The 13,828-nt window shown below is 48.4% G+C and overlaps 1 protein-coding gene across 1 annotated transcript; it reads left to right on the top strand.

The window, feature by feature from the left end:
* The first annotated feature begins 1,791 nt into the window (after window positions 1-1,791).
* LOC115914055 (gametocyte-specific factor 1-like) lies at window positions 1,792-10,998 on the top strand. The gene is made up of 7 exons (XM_030966405.1): window positions 1,792-1,975; window positions 3,981-4,078; window positions 6,033-6,159; window positions 7,158-7,244; window positions 7,894-7,954; window positions 9,066-9,146; window positions 9,888-10,998. The coding sequence occupies exons 1-7, from the start codon at window positions 1,954-1,956 to the stop codon at window positions 9,937-9,939; spliced, it is 528 nt and encodes a 175-aa protein (XP_030822265.1). The 5' UTR covers window positions 1,792-1,953; the 3' UTR covers window positions 9,940-10,998.
* The last annotated feature ends 2,830 nt before the right edge of the window (window positions 10,999-13,828 follow it).

Here is a 13,828-nt window from a genome sequence, read left to right as displayed (position 1 = left end):
GACTCTGGTTATCTTGATTGAAGATGTTATAAATAAGAAGTTTGACTAGGCCAATATTCAAGCAGCAATCAATTTATTATTTACTATGGTAAAATATGAGCAATACAGCGCTGGATACAGTGGGGGAAGTTTTCCCTCCAACTGCACACCGATAATTGAGGATTACAATTATTTATAGGGGTACTCATCAGGTTTTTTTCAGCAGTTTCTATTTCCAATTTTTCATTCATCAGCAAGATTTATTCCAAATTATTACGTCACAACTCTATACACTATTGTGATTTAGTTTTTCTCAGGATGTGTTTTTAAAGGAGTATCCCCAGATGGTTGTGGTCCTGTTTCCGACAGAAGGAAGATGAATCCCATCTGGTGCAGTCCAGCTCCCCAGATGTGGGTCCAACTTTTAATTGCAGAGACTATAAATCTTGAGGTGATGTTCATCTTCCTTTCTCAAGCTGTTTTTCTCTGCTTCAATAGGGTGTGAGATAAGCATATTTCCTTTAGATATATTCCAAACTATAGTTTCAAGGATACAAGTAATATTCTAAAATTATACTTCAAAAGGTTATTATTGCAGAGCTCTTTATGGATTAACTACAAGCAAAAGAGAGCAACATCTTTAACGCTTTAATTCCAATGCTCCTAAATCAACCAGGGTTAATTGCAAACAAAAGATAAGTTCAAAGGCCTTTTTCCATGCTTTATTTTCCTCAGTTATTATTAGAATTGACAGCTCTCCCACTGTAGGTGTCCACACATTTGGCACGCACAAATACACACATCGCTGTTTGTACCTGACACGAAACACAGCTTTGTATTTCACAAAGATATTTATCAAGTGCTGATCGCTCTTGGGCGCTCCCCGGATAGTCTCGGGAAAGGCCCATCTCCCACTGGCCACGTCCTTTTGCTTGCTCATTAGGCTTTTTTTCCTTGCTGCCATCCGGAGTTCCACAATTTCGATGCGGCAATCTGTCTCCTGACTGTCCCTGGCCTTAGGCTTTTTGATTTTTGTTACAACTTTATTCTATATATATGTCATATAAACACGAATTATCTCACACCACGTATTACAACAACCAGCGCCTAAGGCTGCAGCAGCCCAAGTTAAAAACATCGGGATGAGTCTAAGCCTAGACTCATCATAAGCCTAGACTCGTTCTATCTATAAATGAGTTTATTTCTGTGCTGAACATTCCCCAACATTTATTTCAGTGCTGAACATTCCCCAACACCTCAGGGCGGCTCCAGGGTCCCTGCCCGGGCTCGAGGCCCAGCGGCGCCTCCAGCCCCGGCCGCCCTCGATGGCGGCGCGCCGCCCGGCCGCGGCTGGGCGGGGAAGGGCGAGGCCGCTGGGCGGGGGCGACCCGACCCCACAGGCGACCCCACAACCGACCCCGAGGCGGATTCGGATCCACAACCTATCCCACAACCGACCCCGAGGCGGATTCGGATCCACAACCTATCCCACAACCGACCCCGAGGTGGACTCGGATCCACAGCCGACCCCACAACCAACCCCGAGGAGGACTTGGACCCACAACCGACCCCGAGGTGGACTCGGCCCCACAACCAACCCCGAGGCGGACTCGGCCCCACAACTGACCCCACAACCCAATCCCAAGGAGGACTTGGCCCACAGCCGACTCCACACCCACCCCCGCAGCCGGCCTTGAGGCGGAGTCAAACCCAAAGCCGACTCCACACCCACCCCCGCAGCCGGCCTTGAGGCGGAGTCAAACCCAAAGCCGACTCCACACCCACCCCCGCAGCCGGCCTTGAGGCGGAGTCAAACCCAAAGCCGACTCCACACCCACCCCCGCAGCCGGCCTTGAGGCAGTCTCGGACCCAGAGCCGACTCCACACTCCGCCCCACAACCAATCCCGAAGCAGACTCGGCCCCCGCAGCCGAATCCACACTCAGCCCCAGAGCGGACCCCGGCCGGCCCCGCCATGGAGCTCGAGGAGGACTTTGGGTGAGGCTCGAGGCTTGGCTGGGAGGGACGGGGAAAGCGCCCGTCGGTGCGGGCATGGCCGGACCACACCGGCGCCACTGGGGTCTGTTCGTCCTGGGGCCGGGTCTGTTCCCTCTCGGGCCGGGTTTGTCACTCCCCTCGGCCCGGGCCTGTCCCCTCTCGGCCCGGGTCCGTCCCCATACCCAGTGCCCGAGCCGGGCGGGCTCTCTCCCGCTGATTCCAGCCCAGGTCGCCACACCAGGTGCTGCTGGTGCGGGTGAGGTCGGCCTGCAGGATTTGACTGAATAAAGCGACTTGGTTTTGTCTGGTTCGAGCGTGGCTTCCCCCCGTGTCTCTCGGCTCAGCCGCTGCAGACGGTTTTGGGATCCGTTTCAATGCAGTGTGAGCAGGTACAAGGATCTCCCTGCACGTGGCATTGTTGTGCTGGTGCCTTTGGTGGTTTCAGCAGTGTATAAATTACGGCTGCTTGGCTGCCTGAGCTGCTCCGGGCTCTGTTCTTCCTCTGCTGCTCGTCTCTGTCCCCGTTCCCTTCACTGACGACACACTTGGTCTTGTGTGGTGCCAGTTCAGAGGGAGAAGCTATTGGAAAAATCTCTAACAAGTAGTGTTTAGTCTTGTGAATTCCTTAAACAGACAGTGCTTAATCCTGTATTTATATGTATCAGTGATTAACGTGCACTTGTGGGTATCTTAGCCGGGAGAATAAAGACTGTGTGCTTGATAAAGGGTGAATCTTGGCCACACCCCATAGTTGGAATGCATTCAAGGAGAAGAAACCCTCCTCAGAAGGGAGAAGGGGATGTTTGGAGGAGCACCCCCCACGCAGCCAGTGCTAAAAAAAATTAATGCTGCTTTCTCATACTGAAATAGCAGTGTTAGAGTGTTTAATTTTTCACGTTTTCGGTGGCAAAGCCACTTGTGATTGCTCTTCCAGGGGCAGCTGGGCCAATGCAAAGCCAGGTGCTCTAATTCCCCTGAGTGGGCTGTTGAGGTGAGGTGAGAGGTGCTCAGAGGCAGCAGCACTGCGCAGCCCAGGTGGATACAAGGATCCTGTCTGTCTCTTCTCTTTCCAAGTTCCTCTTAGCCTGAATTCTGTTCGTTGGGACTTCTGGAACAGCATTTTACCAGCTGCCAGCCTGGAGCCTGATGGAGCCACGTGTGTGAGAGAGGAGGGCAGAGGCAGCAGCAACCAGTGCCTAGAGCTGGGTTAGCTCCTGCATAATCAAATCCTGAATGTGCTGAAAGCCCCTGCAGCAAGAGTGGCAGAGCAGAAGGGATGGGAGCAGCCCAGGCTGCTTGGTGTGTACCCCATGGACAGACCCACAGGCAGTACTGGGGCCCTGTGTCTCCTCCTGGCTGCCTCTCTTCCTCACTGAGAATATGGATATTTATTAATATTTATATTTTAATTTAATTATGTATGCGTGGATTCACGCTGCTTCATATTCAATGTTTGTTCCTCAGTGTTTTTGCTGCTTTAGTAACGCCTCAGCTCCTGAATAATTACATGATTAAAAGCTTCATTCAAAGTCTCCTGTACCAGTTAGGCCCGCTGCTGCCTCCAGAATGTAACTCAGTTCCTTCACATCCTGCCTCCAGCAAGACAAGCTGTTGATGGAAAAACGATTTGGTCTGGCTGCTGCAGGTGCTGGTGGGTGTGCCATGATCCCACTGATGCTCCTCCAGGAGAGCTGGGAAGTGCTGCTGGCTTTCCCTTGGAGCAAGGGTGGTTGCCTCCCTAATAAGGTAACCTAAAGAGTTATTGCACTCACTGGTGCCGACTCTCCTCTGTTTTAACTGATGTCCCAGTTATGAGAGCTTCAAGTTTAATTAATTTGGTTATGCAAAGCAGGTGCCTGCCTTAATGAATGGTTTCAAACTAAGAGCAGCTGGTTGAACTCCCTCAGACCACAGCCCTGTTGTGGTGCTGTGGGGTTTTCCCCAGTGTGTGAGTGATTCTCATTTTCCTAACCAGATGCTCTTCCCTGTTCTCTGTTCCCCCAGATATGTTGGATCCAGAGAGGTTAATCCAGTGCCCCCTGGTTAAACACCACTGGATCAGAGCGCGGAGGTTTCCCTATCACCTGGTGAAGTGTAAGGAGGTGAGCTGGACAGGCAGTGACTGAGTGACTCTGTGCTTCCCTGGGCTCCTGCCTTTCCTGACAAGTAGCCCTGTTTAACTTTTATTTCATAGAACTTGAGGATTTGTTTAGTGATAGCTCCAGGCACACAGGAATTCACCTGTCACAGTGTTCACAGGGGTCTGAGGATGAGGGAAGAGATGAGGATCTGACTCCATGTTTCAGAAGGCTGATTTATTATATTATATATTTTATATTAAAACTATACTAAAAAGAATAGAAGAAAGTATTTCATCAGAAGGCTGGCTAAGAATAGCAAAAGGAAGAATGATAACAAAGGCTTGTGTCTGGGACAGAGAGTCTGAGCCAGCTGACTGTGATTGGCCATTAATTAGAAACAACCACACGAGACCAATCACAGATGCACCTGTTGCATTCCACAGCAGCAGATAACCATTGTTTACATTTTGTTCCTGAGGCCTCAGCTTCTCAGGAGAAAAAATCCTAAGGAAAGGATTTTTCATGAAAGATGTCTGTGACATTCACCCATTCACAGTCTGGCTCTGTTGGAAGGAGACAGAGATCCTTCATGGGTAGTTCAGGGAGGGGACTCTGGTCTCTTCCAGCAGCTCACAGGGAGGCCATGTTCATTTTTCCACTTTCAGGATGAGGTGAGATAGTGATCATCAAGCAGATAAAGCCAGTGTCTAAGTAATTAGCAGAAGAGCTTGAGGATTGTCACTGGTCCATCTGAAGATGTCACAGTGTGTTATTTGCAGTGGCAAGGGTCTGGGTGGAGATTGTCCCTCTTGCTTGGGACAAGTTTGTTGAGTTTCCTTCGCATCGCTTATGCATAAAATCCAATTAACACTTCCACCCAGCTCAGTCTGCCATTGCTTTGTGCAGAACACAGCCCGTGACCCAACTGGGGACACTGCAAGCAGAACAAGTTGGATCTTCTTGGCTGGAACTGTTTAGGAATCATGGAATCACAGCATGGTTTGGGTTGGAAGGGACCTTAAAGCCCATCCAGTGCCACCCCTGCCGTGGCAGGGACACCTTCCACTGTCCCAGGCTGCTCCAAGCCCTGTCCAGCCTGGCCTTGGACACTGCCAGAGATCCAGAGGCAGTCACAGCTGCTCTGGGCACCCTGTGCCAGGGCCTCACCACCCTCACAGGGAGGAATTCCTTCCCACTATCCCACCTAACCCTGCCCCCTGGCAGTGGGAAGCCCCTCCCTCGTGCCAGGTGACAGCAGGGATGGGCACCTATGGACATGGCAGCCCTGGCTGTACCAGTCAGAGGGTGCCAGGGGCCCTGGGTGTGCTGAAGCCAGGGATCAGCAGTGGTGCAGGAGGACCTGCCTGGAGCAGCCTTGGGTGTGAGTCTAATCCCTGCCCAGCAGAGCCAGACAAGCACTGGTCCCATGGCAGAGCTGAGGTTTTCCCAGTAATGCTCTGTCCCTTGCAGGGGATAATTTGCTGTAGTGACAGCTGAGCTCTGCCTCTAGAACTGGTGCCTGCCATAATGGAAATCCAGGTGGAATGCTGCCAGCTCCCTAGCTCTTCTAAAAATTCTTACAGAATTTCTCTGCCTGTGTGCTCACTTAGTTAAAATACATCTGAAGGGTTTAGATTTGCCTGATGTCTCTCCCCTACTGGTTTTAAAATTATTTCATTTGTGGTTTAAGCCACTCAGTCAATATCAGCAGCACTGCAGGGAACTGTAAGGAGTTTGCTGAGGGTCTGTTCCACTTCAGTCAGGATGGCTCAGTTTCTGTGAATGGAAGAAAAATCATGTTCATTTCCCCTTTTGTATTTAGTGAGTGTCTAACCAATACACTGCAATTTCTTGTTCGTTTTGTATTTTTCAGAGCAACACCACAAACATCTCAGTCTTTTTTTTCCTGTGTATCAACAAGAGGTAAGGTGAATTTGACAGATGTGGTGCATAATTTTGGTTTTCCCTTGTCCAGAGCAACCCTGAAATTGCAAAGAAATTGGCCACGTGTCCCTTCAACGCTCGTCACCTCGTTCCTCAGGCTGACCTCAGCAACCACATCATGAAGTGCAATGACAAAGCCTTTGTGGAGCAAGATGTGGGTAAGAGACCCCTTGTGCACCCTGGGACTGAGGTGTCCTCATGGAATAACCCAAAAGTGGGAGGCAAGTGGTTGTCTGTAATTTTGTGTGACACAGCAGCTCTGGGGAAGCTTGATCTTATTTGCTTGGCTTTATTGGGCGGTTTCCTGAGAATATGGCAGCTGCTCTGGGTAGGCCTTGTATGTATTTTGTTTCCAGGCTTGTTGAATGGAAAGGTTTTACCCAAAACTGTGCAGGAAGTGCCTCTGGAAGGAGGAGTGGGATGCATTAATGGCCACAAGGACTGCTCCTCTTGCAGAGCTGATCTCTCTTGCACAGCACAGGGCACAGAGTTTTTCTGTCTTCTGTAGAGGTGCACAGGCAGTGATGCCTGCATCCGTGTCAGCAGGTTTCCTCTTCACTCCAGAATTCCTGCTCTGAGTTCCAGGGAGCAGAGACTTCTCTTTTTCATTGAAAAAAGCAAATTTGAAGTTGCTGCATTTCAGCTGTCCCCAACCTATTTGTCACAGCCATTTCTTTTACGAAAAACCCTCTCTCAGGATTTTTCCTGCTGAAGCTGAGAAGTTCAGCAACAAGATGTAAACAATAGGTTATCTGCTGCTGTGGAATGCAGCAGGTCCATCTGGATTGGCCCAGCTTGGATGTTTGGAGTTAATGGCCAATCCAGGACTGAGGTCTCTCAGAGACAGTCCGAGTTTGTTATCATTCTTTACTTTTCTATTCTTAGACAGCTTAGCAGCTTCTGGAAACTCTCTTTTTCTTTTTCTTTTTAGTATAGTTATAGTATATGTATATATCATAAAATAATAAATCAAGCCTTCTGATAATGGAGTCAAGGATCTCGTCTCTTCCTTCACCCAAGACCCCTTGTGACCACTGTCACACCTATTTGCTTTGCATGGGGCTTGCTCTAAAGCCCAGAGGTGTTTTCCAGGTTTAGCCCGAGTGTTTGATGGATTTAGGGACTGCTGGTCACTGTGTTTTCTCTCTTCCTGAAGTGAGCCGATCCTGCGAGTCCTCACAGGAGCAGCTGAATAATGGGAGCACATGGCAGGCACCTCCAAGTGCTGAAGACTGGGAAACAGGTGAGGAACTTGCCCATCTGCTGCCTTCTTCCTGGCCAGTGTGAGGCCAGGAGTGCTCAGGGCTGCCCTGTAGGACACTTTGCTTATGTCCTTCCTATGAACATGGATCTCTGCACCCAGCAGGCTTGGCTTGCTATAGAGAGCAATCCAAAATGCCTGCCAGAATGAGCATGGGAAGAGATTTCCAAGCATCCCTTCCTCCCATAAGAGCTTTTGTACCTTATGTGTGGTGATAGCAATGGAAACATATTCCTCAGTGAAGCAGACACATTCCTCATAGGTCAGCTTTGCCTCCCTCTTGAACATGTGAAAATATGACTGAGATATTCCTGATCACAGAATCCTGAATGGTTTGGCTTGGATGGCACCTTAAAGTTTATCTCATTCCATGAACGAGGACACCTTCCACTGTCCCAGGCTGCTCCAAGTCCCACCCAGCCTGGCCTTGGACACTTCCAGAGGTCCAGGGGCAGCCCCAGCTGCTCTGGGCACCCTGTGCAGGGCCTGCCCACCCTCCCAGGGAGAAATTCCTGCCCAATATCCCATCCAGCCCTGCCCTCTGGCAGTGGGAAGCCATTTAAGCCACTGATCTGATGGTGGTTTCTGGGCTTTCTTACTTCTGAGCCACAACATCTGCTCTCTTTCACAGACTTGCTGGAGGGATCTGAGTCTACTTTTGTGTGGGGTGTGATCAACTCTGCCATGAACAGGTAGGGAATGCAGGTTTAATTCTTTGCATCAATTTTGTTTATACAAATATTGCAGCCATCTCCCAGCCTCACCTCAATGGCTGAACAGGAGCTGCCTTTGCTGCTGTAGAGCCCTGGGAGGAGAGATGCTGCTGGCTCAGTGTGTCCTGCTTCCTCATATGACCTTGATCCGAGCAGGAAAACCCTCAGGAGCACTGATACTGCTCCCTGTGGGCCTGTGGCAGGCTGCTCTTTGAGTCCTCGGGAGATCCCTTGTGAGCTCCTGCCTCCTGGGGCCTGGCAGATGTGCTGAAATTTGGCTCTGTGTCAGCAGAATCCTCCCCTTGTGCCCTTTCCAAAGGGAGTTTGGGGCAGGGGGAGCAAGCATGAACAGGAAGGGGCTGCCCTGGCTGGCAAAGTGTTTTAAGGCTTATTTAACAGATTTATTTAACAGGTTCATGTACAGTTCAGCAATAATCCTGCCCCTTTGCAGCTCTGAGTTCTGTGTGAGCTCTTCCATAGGGGCTGACAGCAGCACTCCCTGGTCCCACCTGTCAGACCCTTTGCAAAACCTTTGAGCGTTCAGAGCACATCCAGCTCTCCTCAGCGCCTCTAGCAGGGTGGCACAGCAGTAATAGTTGCCTCCTCCAGCCAGATCTCCTAAGCTCTTGGAGGTCTGTTACTCACCCAGGATAGCTCAGCTGCCTTTGGAGGCATAAAATCAGCAGGATGGCTTCTGTTGCAGTGTTGGAAACAAAAAGGTTTAATAAAAGGCAAAATAACAAAGCTCTTTGCAGAAAAAAACGATCCAGGTGCAAGCGGTTCTTGCTCCTGGTAAAACACCTCACAAAAGCAATTTAGTTCCTTTGTTCTCTTCTTTCTCTAGTGAATTGCTTAGGTGGGACTTTTTGGCTGTCCTTGAGGTGAAGTCCCCCAGGCCTATGAGGTGTCTTTTTCACCTAATTGAAGAGAGAAACTTCTGGGCTTTTTTCCTTTTTAAGGGGACAAAGGATAGTTTTGTCACTCCATCAACAAGGAGCACATTCCTATAGCACAGCACCATCCCCCAGGGCCTTGCTGCAGTAAAATGCATAAATGTGAGCCAGGAGTAACCAAAGTCACTCAATTCCAGCCCCATCAGTGACCAGAACAACTCGTTGCCCTCCCGGATACGGCCCCCTGAGACCCTCCCATACAGCGTGTCTGCAGGCCTGTGAGTACTGAGCTCCTAAATCTCTGTGGCAGCACTTTGTGGCTCCCCCTGCATGGACAGGAGAGGCTGTATGGAACAGAGCAGCTTCTGAGGGAATCTGCTGCTCAGATCATCCCCTGTGTCCTTCCCTTGAGGCATCCTCTCTGTTTCCTTGCTCCATTCCTGTGGCCCAGCTTAGGCAGAGCTGTTTCTGCCCACATTGGCTCTGTCTCCCTAAACACAGCACCCCCATTATCCCCTTTCACTCCCCACCCTGCCCCTGACTTAAACCAAATTATTCCTTTGCTTTGTGCTCTGTTCACTGTCAGGCCCAGCTGAGTCAGAGCTGAGGTGAAACCGGGTCCTTAAATCAGCATCACTGGGAGAAAAAAGTATCAAATTCCATCTGGGGGAGGGAGAGAAGGAGCTCTAATGCTGAAACCAAAGATTTTTATTTGCCTTCAGCAGCAAAGCAACAGCTTAAAGATGCTTTGAGGAATGATTGACCTGGTTCCCACTGGGAGCAACTAAACCTGTTGCTCTCAGGGCACTGCAGACACAGCTCCTGCACAGCCAGGGACTGTGCAATTGCCACAGTGTTGGGCTGAATCTGGCAAACCAAACTGAAATGGCAGTTGTGGACAAGCCTTGTTGCCAAGGGAGCAAGTGCTGACCCTGCAGAGGCCACTGTCCCTTGGGGGATGGGGGAAGTTGTTGTTTCTTTGCCCATCTCATGCAAAAATTGTATTTTGTCCTTTCCAGAATTCGGAGTATTAGTTCCTCCCCTTGGAATGCAGTTTTTCCCCAGCAGTAAGTGTCTCCCTGGTTTGGACAGAAGAGCTCCTGCAGAAGACAGACATGCTCTGGACCTGATGGCAGGACTCTCTACACCTGGCTTTTGTTGCCTGATATATTTCTTATAACATTTGAATATGTGGAACTGTCTTTGGTTGGGAGATGTTTCCCCCAACCACTTGTTTTAAAAGTTACCCTCACCTTTACTTGATGAATTTCGTTACTGTTTTTGAAAAAATAGACTGATAAATGTACAGAGAAACCTTCCTAGCCCAACCCTGGGTCATGGTGGCTCCCTGTGAACAGGAAAAACATCATAATTGCCAAGCCTCTGTTTTTTGTAACAAGAAAACTTAGAAGTATTTTACTGTGCGTGCACATCTTGTTTTTATTTTGTTGGAGTCTGAGTTTGTCCCCTCAGAGTATGACAAGCATTCAGGTTGGGTTTTAAACTGTGCTGACATTTGCAGAGACTGCTTTGAGAGCATCCTGACCTTAACTTTTGCACCTTCACACCTTCAGCTTTGCCTTTGTCACCTTAGGCCTTACCTTTGTCTCCTGTGTGTTGAGGGACTTCCCCAGGCAGACCTTAACAGAGAATCCTCTGCAAGTTTTTGCATCACACAACTCCAAACAGGGGAAGTTTCAGGAGGACACTGAGGTGCTTTTTCCAGTTTCCATTCGAGTTTTGCAGTTTTCTAATGCTTGAAACATGTTTGAGAGCTCTCAGGTACCTGTTCTGTATTGGGGGAGGAAGGGAGTAGGAATGGTTTAAATCAGTAAAAATGTGTGTTTGGGACTGAAAATATTCACATCAAGCAGTCTATTTCTAAACATGCAAAGTACAAAATGGGATCTAAATATACAACCGTAAAGAATTAAGAAGCCAGACATGATGTTTGTCTAGAAAGAGATTAATGCCTTCATATTTTTCCCTAAAAACTGGATTTCCACCATCTGTATACTACCACTAGAAAATAATACATGTTGACTTGAATGTGCAAAATTAATATTCTTTTAAAGTTCTGTCAACTTATGTCAAGTTCTTGTTAGCAATTTAGAATAAAAATGTTTTAAATTCCCTTCAACTGCTTTTCTTTGGAGTCAATAAGTGCTGACATGGGAAGCTCTTGATGAGACCAAAGATCCACCTGTTGCATTCCACAGCAGCAGATAACCATTGTTTACATTTCGTTTCTGAGGCCTCACTTCTCAGGAGAAAAAAATCCAAGCAAAAGGATTTTTCATAAAATATGTCTGTGACAGTGCCCTCTCCTTGGCCATTCTGTGCTGACCTCTATCCTTGCCATGTCCTGTTCCATCAGGGCTTTCCTGACCCCATCCCTACACACCCAGTGCAGACATCCCATAATGACCCAAGGCAGCAGCTCCTTTTTGCTGTGTCCAGCGCAGCCAAGGGCTCTGACAATATTCCTGCCCTGTATTTGCAACTCCAGGATAATTTCCAATCCTGCTGGGCTTTAATTTCTGCTGCCCCTTTCCAGAACGTTGACAGGACTCTGATCCCCTTCCTTTCTCTTGGCCCTTGCCCTCCCTAAGCCAAGGCACAAAGATTTCCAAGAGGGGTGGAACAGGAGCCCAAAAATGCTGGGGTGGGGGGAAGAGAGAAACTCCATGCCAGGATTCCCTGGGACTGGGAAATCTCCATGCCAGGATTCCCTGGGACTGGGAAATCTCCATGCCAGGAATCTCCATGCCAGGATTCCCCTGGATGCAGGACTCACTCAGGGGGCTGGGGAGGGAAGAGCTCCATCACCCCCAGGCCTTGTGGAGAGAAAGTGAGGCAGGAGCAGGGAGCTGACAGAGCTTTTCCCTTTACCCACAACACCTTCACCTTTTATGGCCTGGGAAGAGATGTTTTCCTCCTCCAGCTAAGAATTCCAGCCCTGGGCAGTGTCACCATGGGCTTCTAAAGGAGGCTGATTTTTAACACATCTCCTTGAGCTCAGACATTCCAGGGTTAACCTGAGGAAGAGTGAACAGGGAGAGGCAGACACAGCAGGCTTTGGGCCAAGTATAAATATCCTCTGGTACTTACTTACACTATCTTCCTTCTAAATTAATTCTGTCCCATCCAATCATCATCTCTTATCAGTCATTATCTCCCCCCTATTCTGCACATACCTTACCCCCATTTCACTGGTTTTAAGTGCTCAAATACTGACTGGTTTAACTTGTTTAAAAACGTTTCCCTCTCAGATTTAACCCCAGCCAGCAACTAAACATCACAGCTCGCTGCGCCCCACACAGGGAGATGGGGGAACTGGGGGGAAAAATAAAACTCGCAGGTTAAGATAAGAACAGTTTAATAATAATAAAAAAATAAAGAGGGAGGGGGAGAGGGGGAGACATAAAACGCCAGTCAGACAAGTGCTGGCCAGTACAGTTGTTCACCAGCTTCTGACCCCTCCTGGCCCATCATTCCCAGTTTATACACTCAGAATGACTCTCTGGAGTGTGGAATATCCCTTTGGCCAGTTCAGATCACCTGTCCTGGCCCTGCTGCCTGCCAGCTTCTTGAGCCTCTGCTCACTGGCAGAGCCTGGGAAACTGAAAAGTCCTTAATTTAAACACAAACCATTGGTGTGTTATCAACATTACTCCCACACTGAATCCCAAACACAGCCCTGGGAACAGCTGCTGGGGAGAAAATTAACTCAATCCCAGGTGAAACCAGGGCATAAAACCTTCCCTGGATTTCTTCCACATGCCCAGTCCCACTCTCACACACTCCTGGAGCATCAGTCCCATTTCCAGCTGCTGCTCAGGGTATCAAAGCCCCTCAGGGCCCACCCTGGACAGGACCCAGTACAGCCCCATCCCAGCACTGCCACCTCTGCCTCAAGCTCACACATACAGCACTGACAACTTCCTGCATTCGTTGCTTGTATTTTCTGATTTAATAAGTGTTTGTAGCTGTGGGGATTGGAATTACTCCAAAACAGAAGAAGAGCAAGAGGGAGACTATCCAACCCCTTGATCTCTCATTTTAAATCCACAATCTCTATATCAACAACCACATTTTGCTCTCCAAGCTCTTCCTTCACTTCTCCTAATTAGAACTCCCTCACCTGCATCACTGGCAGGTAGAAAGGACATCACCCACCCATTTCCAGCTCCCTTTCACCACCAGCTCTGGGGCTGTTCCACCTGGAACATCCCACATCCCACCAGTCTGACCAGTGAGGCCCAGTGTAAAAAATGCATATTTTATGATTGGCTTTTTGCAAATATTAAAGTGAATATTATATGTGTTGTGTTAGAAAGTAATGCTGTATTAATTCTCTTAAGTATTGTGTTAAATATAGTTTTAGTCTATAAAAAAATTGTTAAAATAGAAACTATGCTATGTAGGATACTTTTTTAAAGAAAGGACTCACAGTGAGATAGCAGCCACAGGACACCTCAATCTTTCAGAGAAAAAGACTTTATTGCTCCATTATCAGGAGAAATGAATTTGTTAAGATTCAGAGGAAGAAGTTGACACTGACCAGACAAAATCCTGTATTTGAATGGAATTTATGCATCATGGATGAGGTGTATGAATAGGCAACAGGCTGTTGCTTTAAAGGGTTAATCCTCTGTTAACATGGGTCCTTTTCGGGCTCGTGCTGCCCAGAAAGAGGTACCTGGACATCTGTAACTCTTTGTTTCTATTGTCTCATATTGTCCTAATTCAAATTGTCCATATTATTATCACTCTAATTGTATTGCTATTTTTATAATAATTTTATTATTATTATTAAACTTTTAAAATTTTAAAAGCAAGTGATTGGTGTTTTTCACACCCAGCACAGGCTCCTGCTCCTTCCAACCCCAGTGCAGTGGGGCCATTTCCTACTGTGACCCAAAGGGGAGCCCCCCACACCAGCCCCGTGGCTCCCTCC

This window comes from Camarhynchus parvulus, chromosome 27 (genome assembly GCF_901933205.1).
Source record: "Camarhynchus parvulus chromosome 27, STF_HiC, whole genome shotgun sequence".
In the NCBI taxonomy this organism is placed as follows: domain Eukaryota; kingdom Metazoa; phylum Chordata; class Aves; order Passeriformes; family Thraupidae; genus Camarhynchus; species Camarhynchus parvulus.
The sequence above is the reverse complement of the archived record's forward strand: the minus strand, read 5'-3'. Positions and strand labels throughout refer to the sequence as shown.

Coding starts and splice junctions, on each gene's coding strand:
- LOC115914055 (XM_030966405.1), top strand. CDS start 1,954: ATGGAGCTCGAGGAGGACTTTG. Junction 4,079..6,032: donor ACCTGGTGAAGTGTAAGGAG/GTGAGCTGGACA, acceptor TCCCTTGTCCAG/AGCAACCCTGAAATTGCAAA. Junction 7,955..9,065: donor ATCAACTCTGCCATGAACAG/GTAGGGAATGCA, acceptor ACTCAATTCCAG/CCCCATCAGTGACCAGAACA.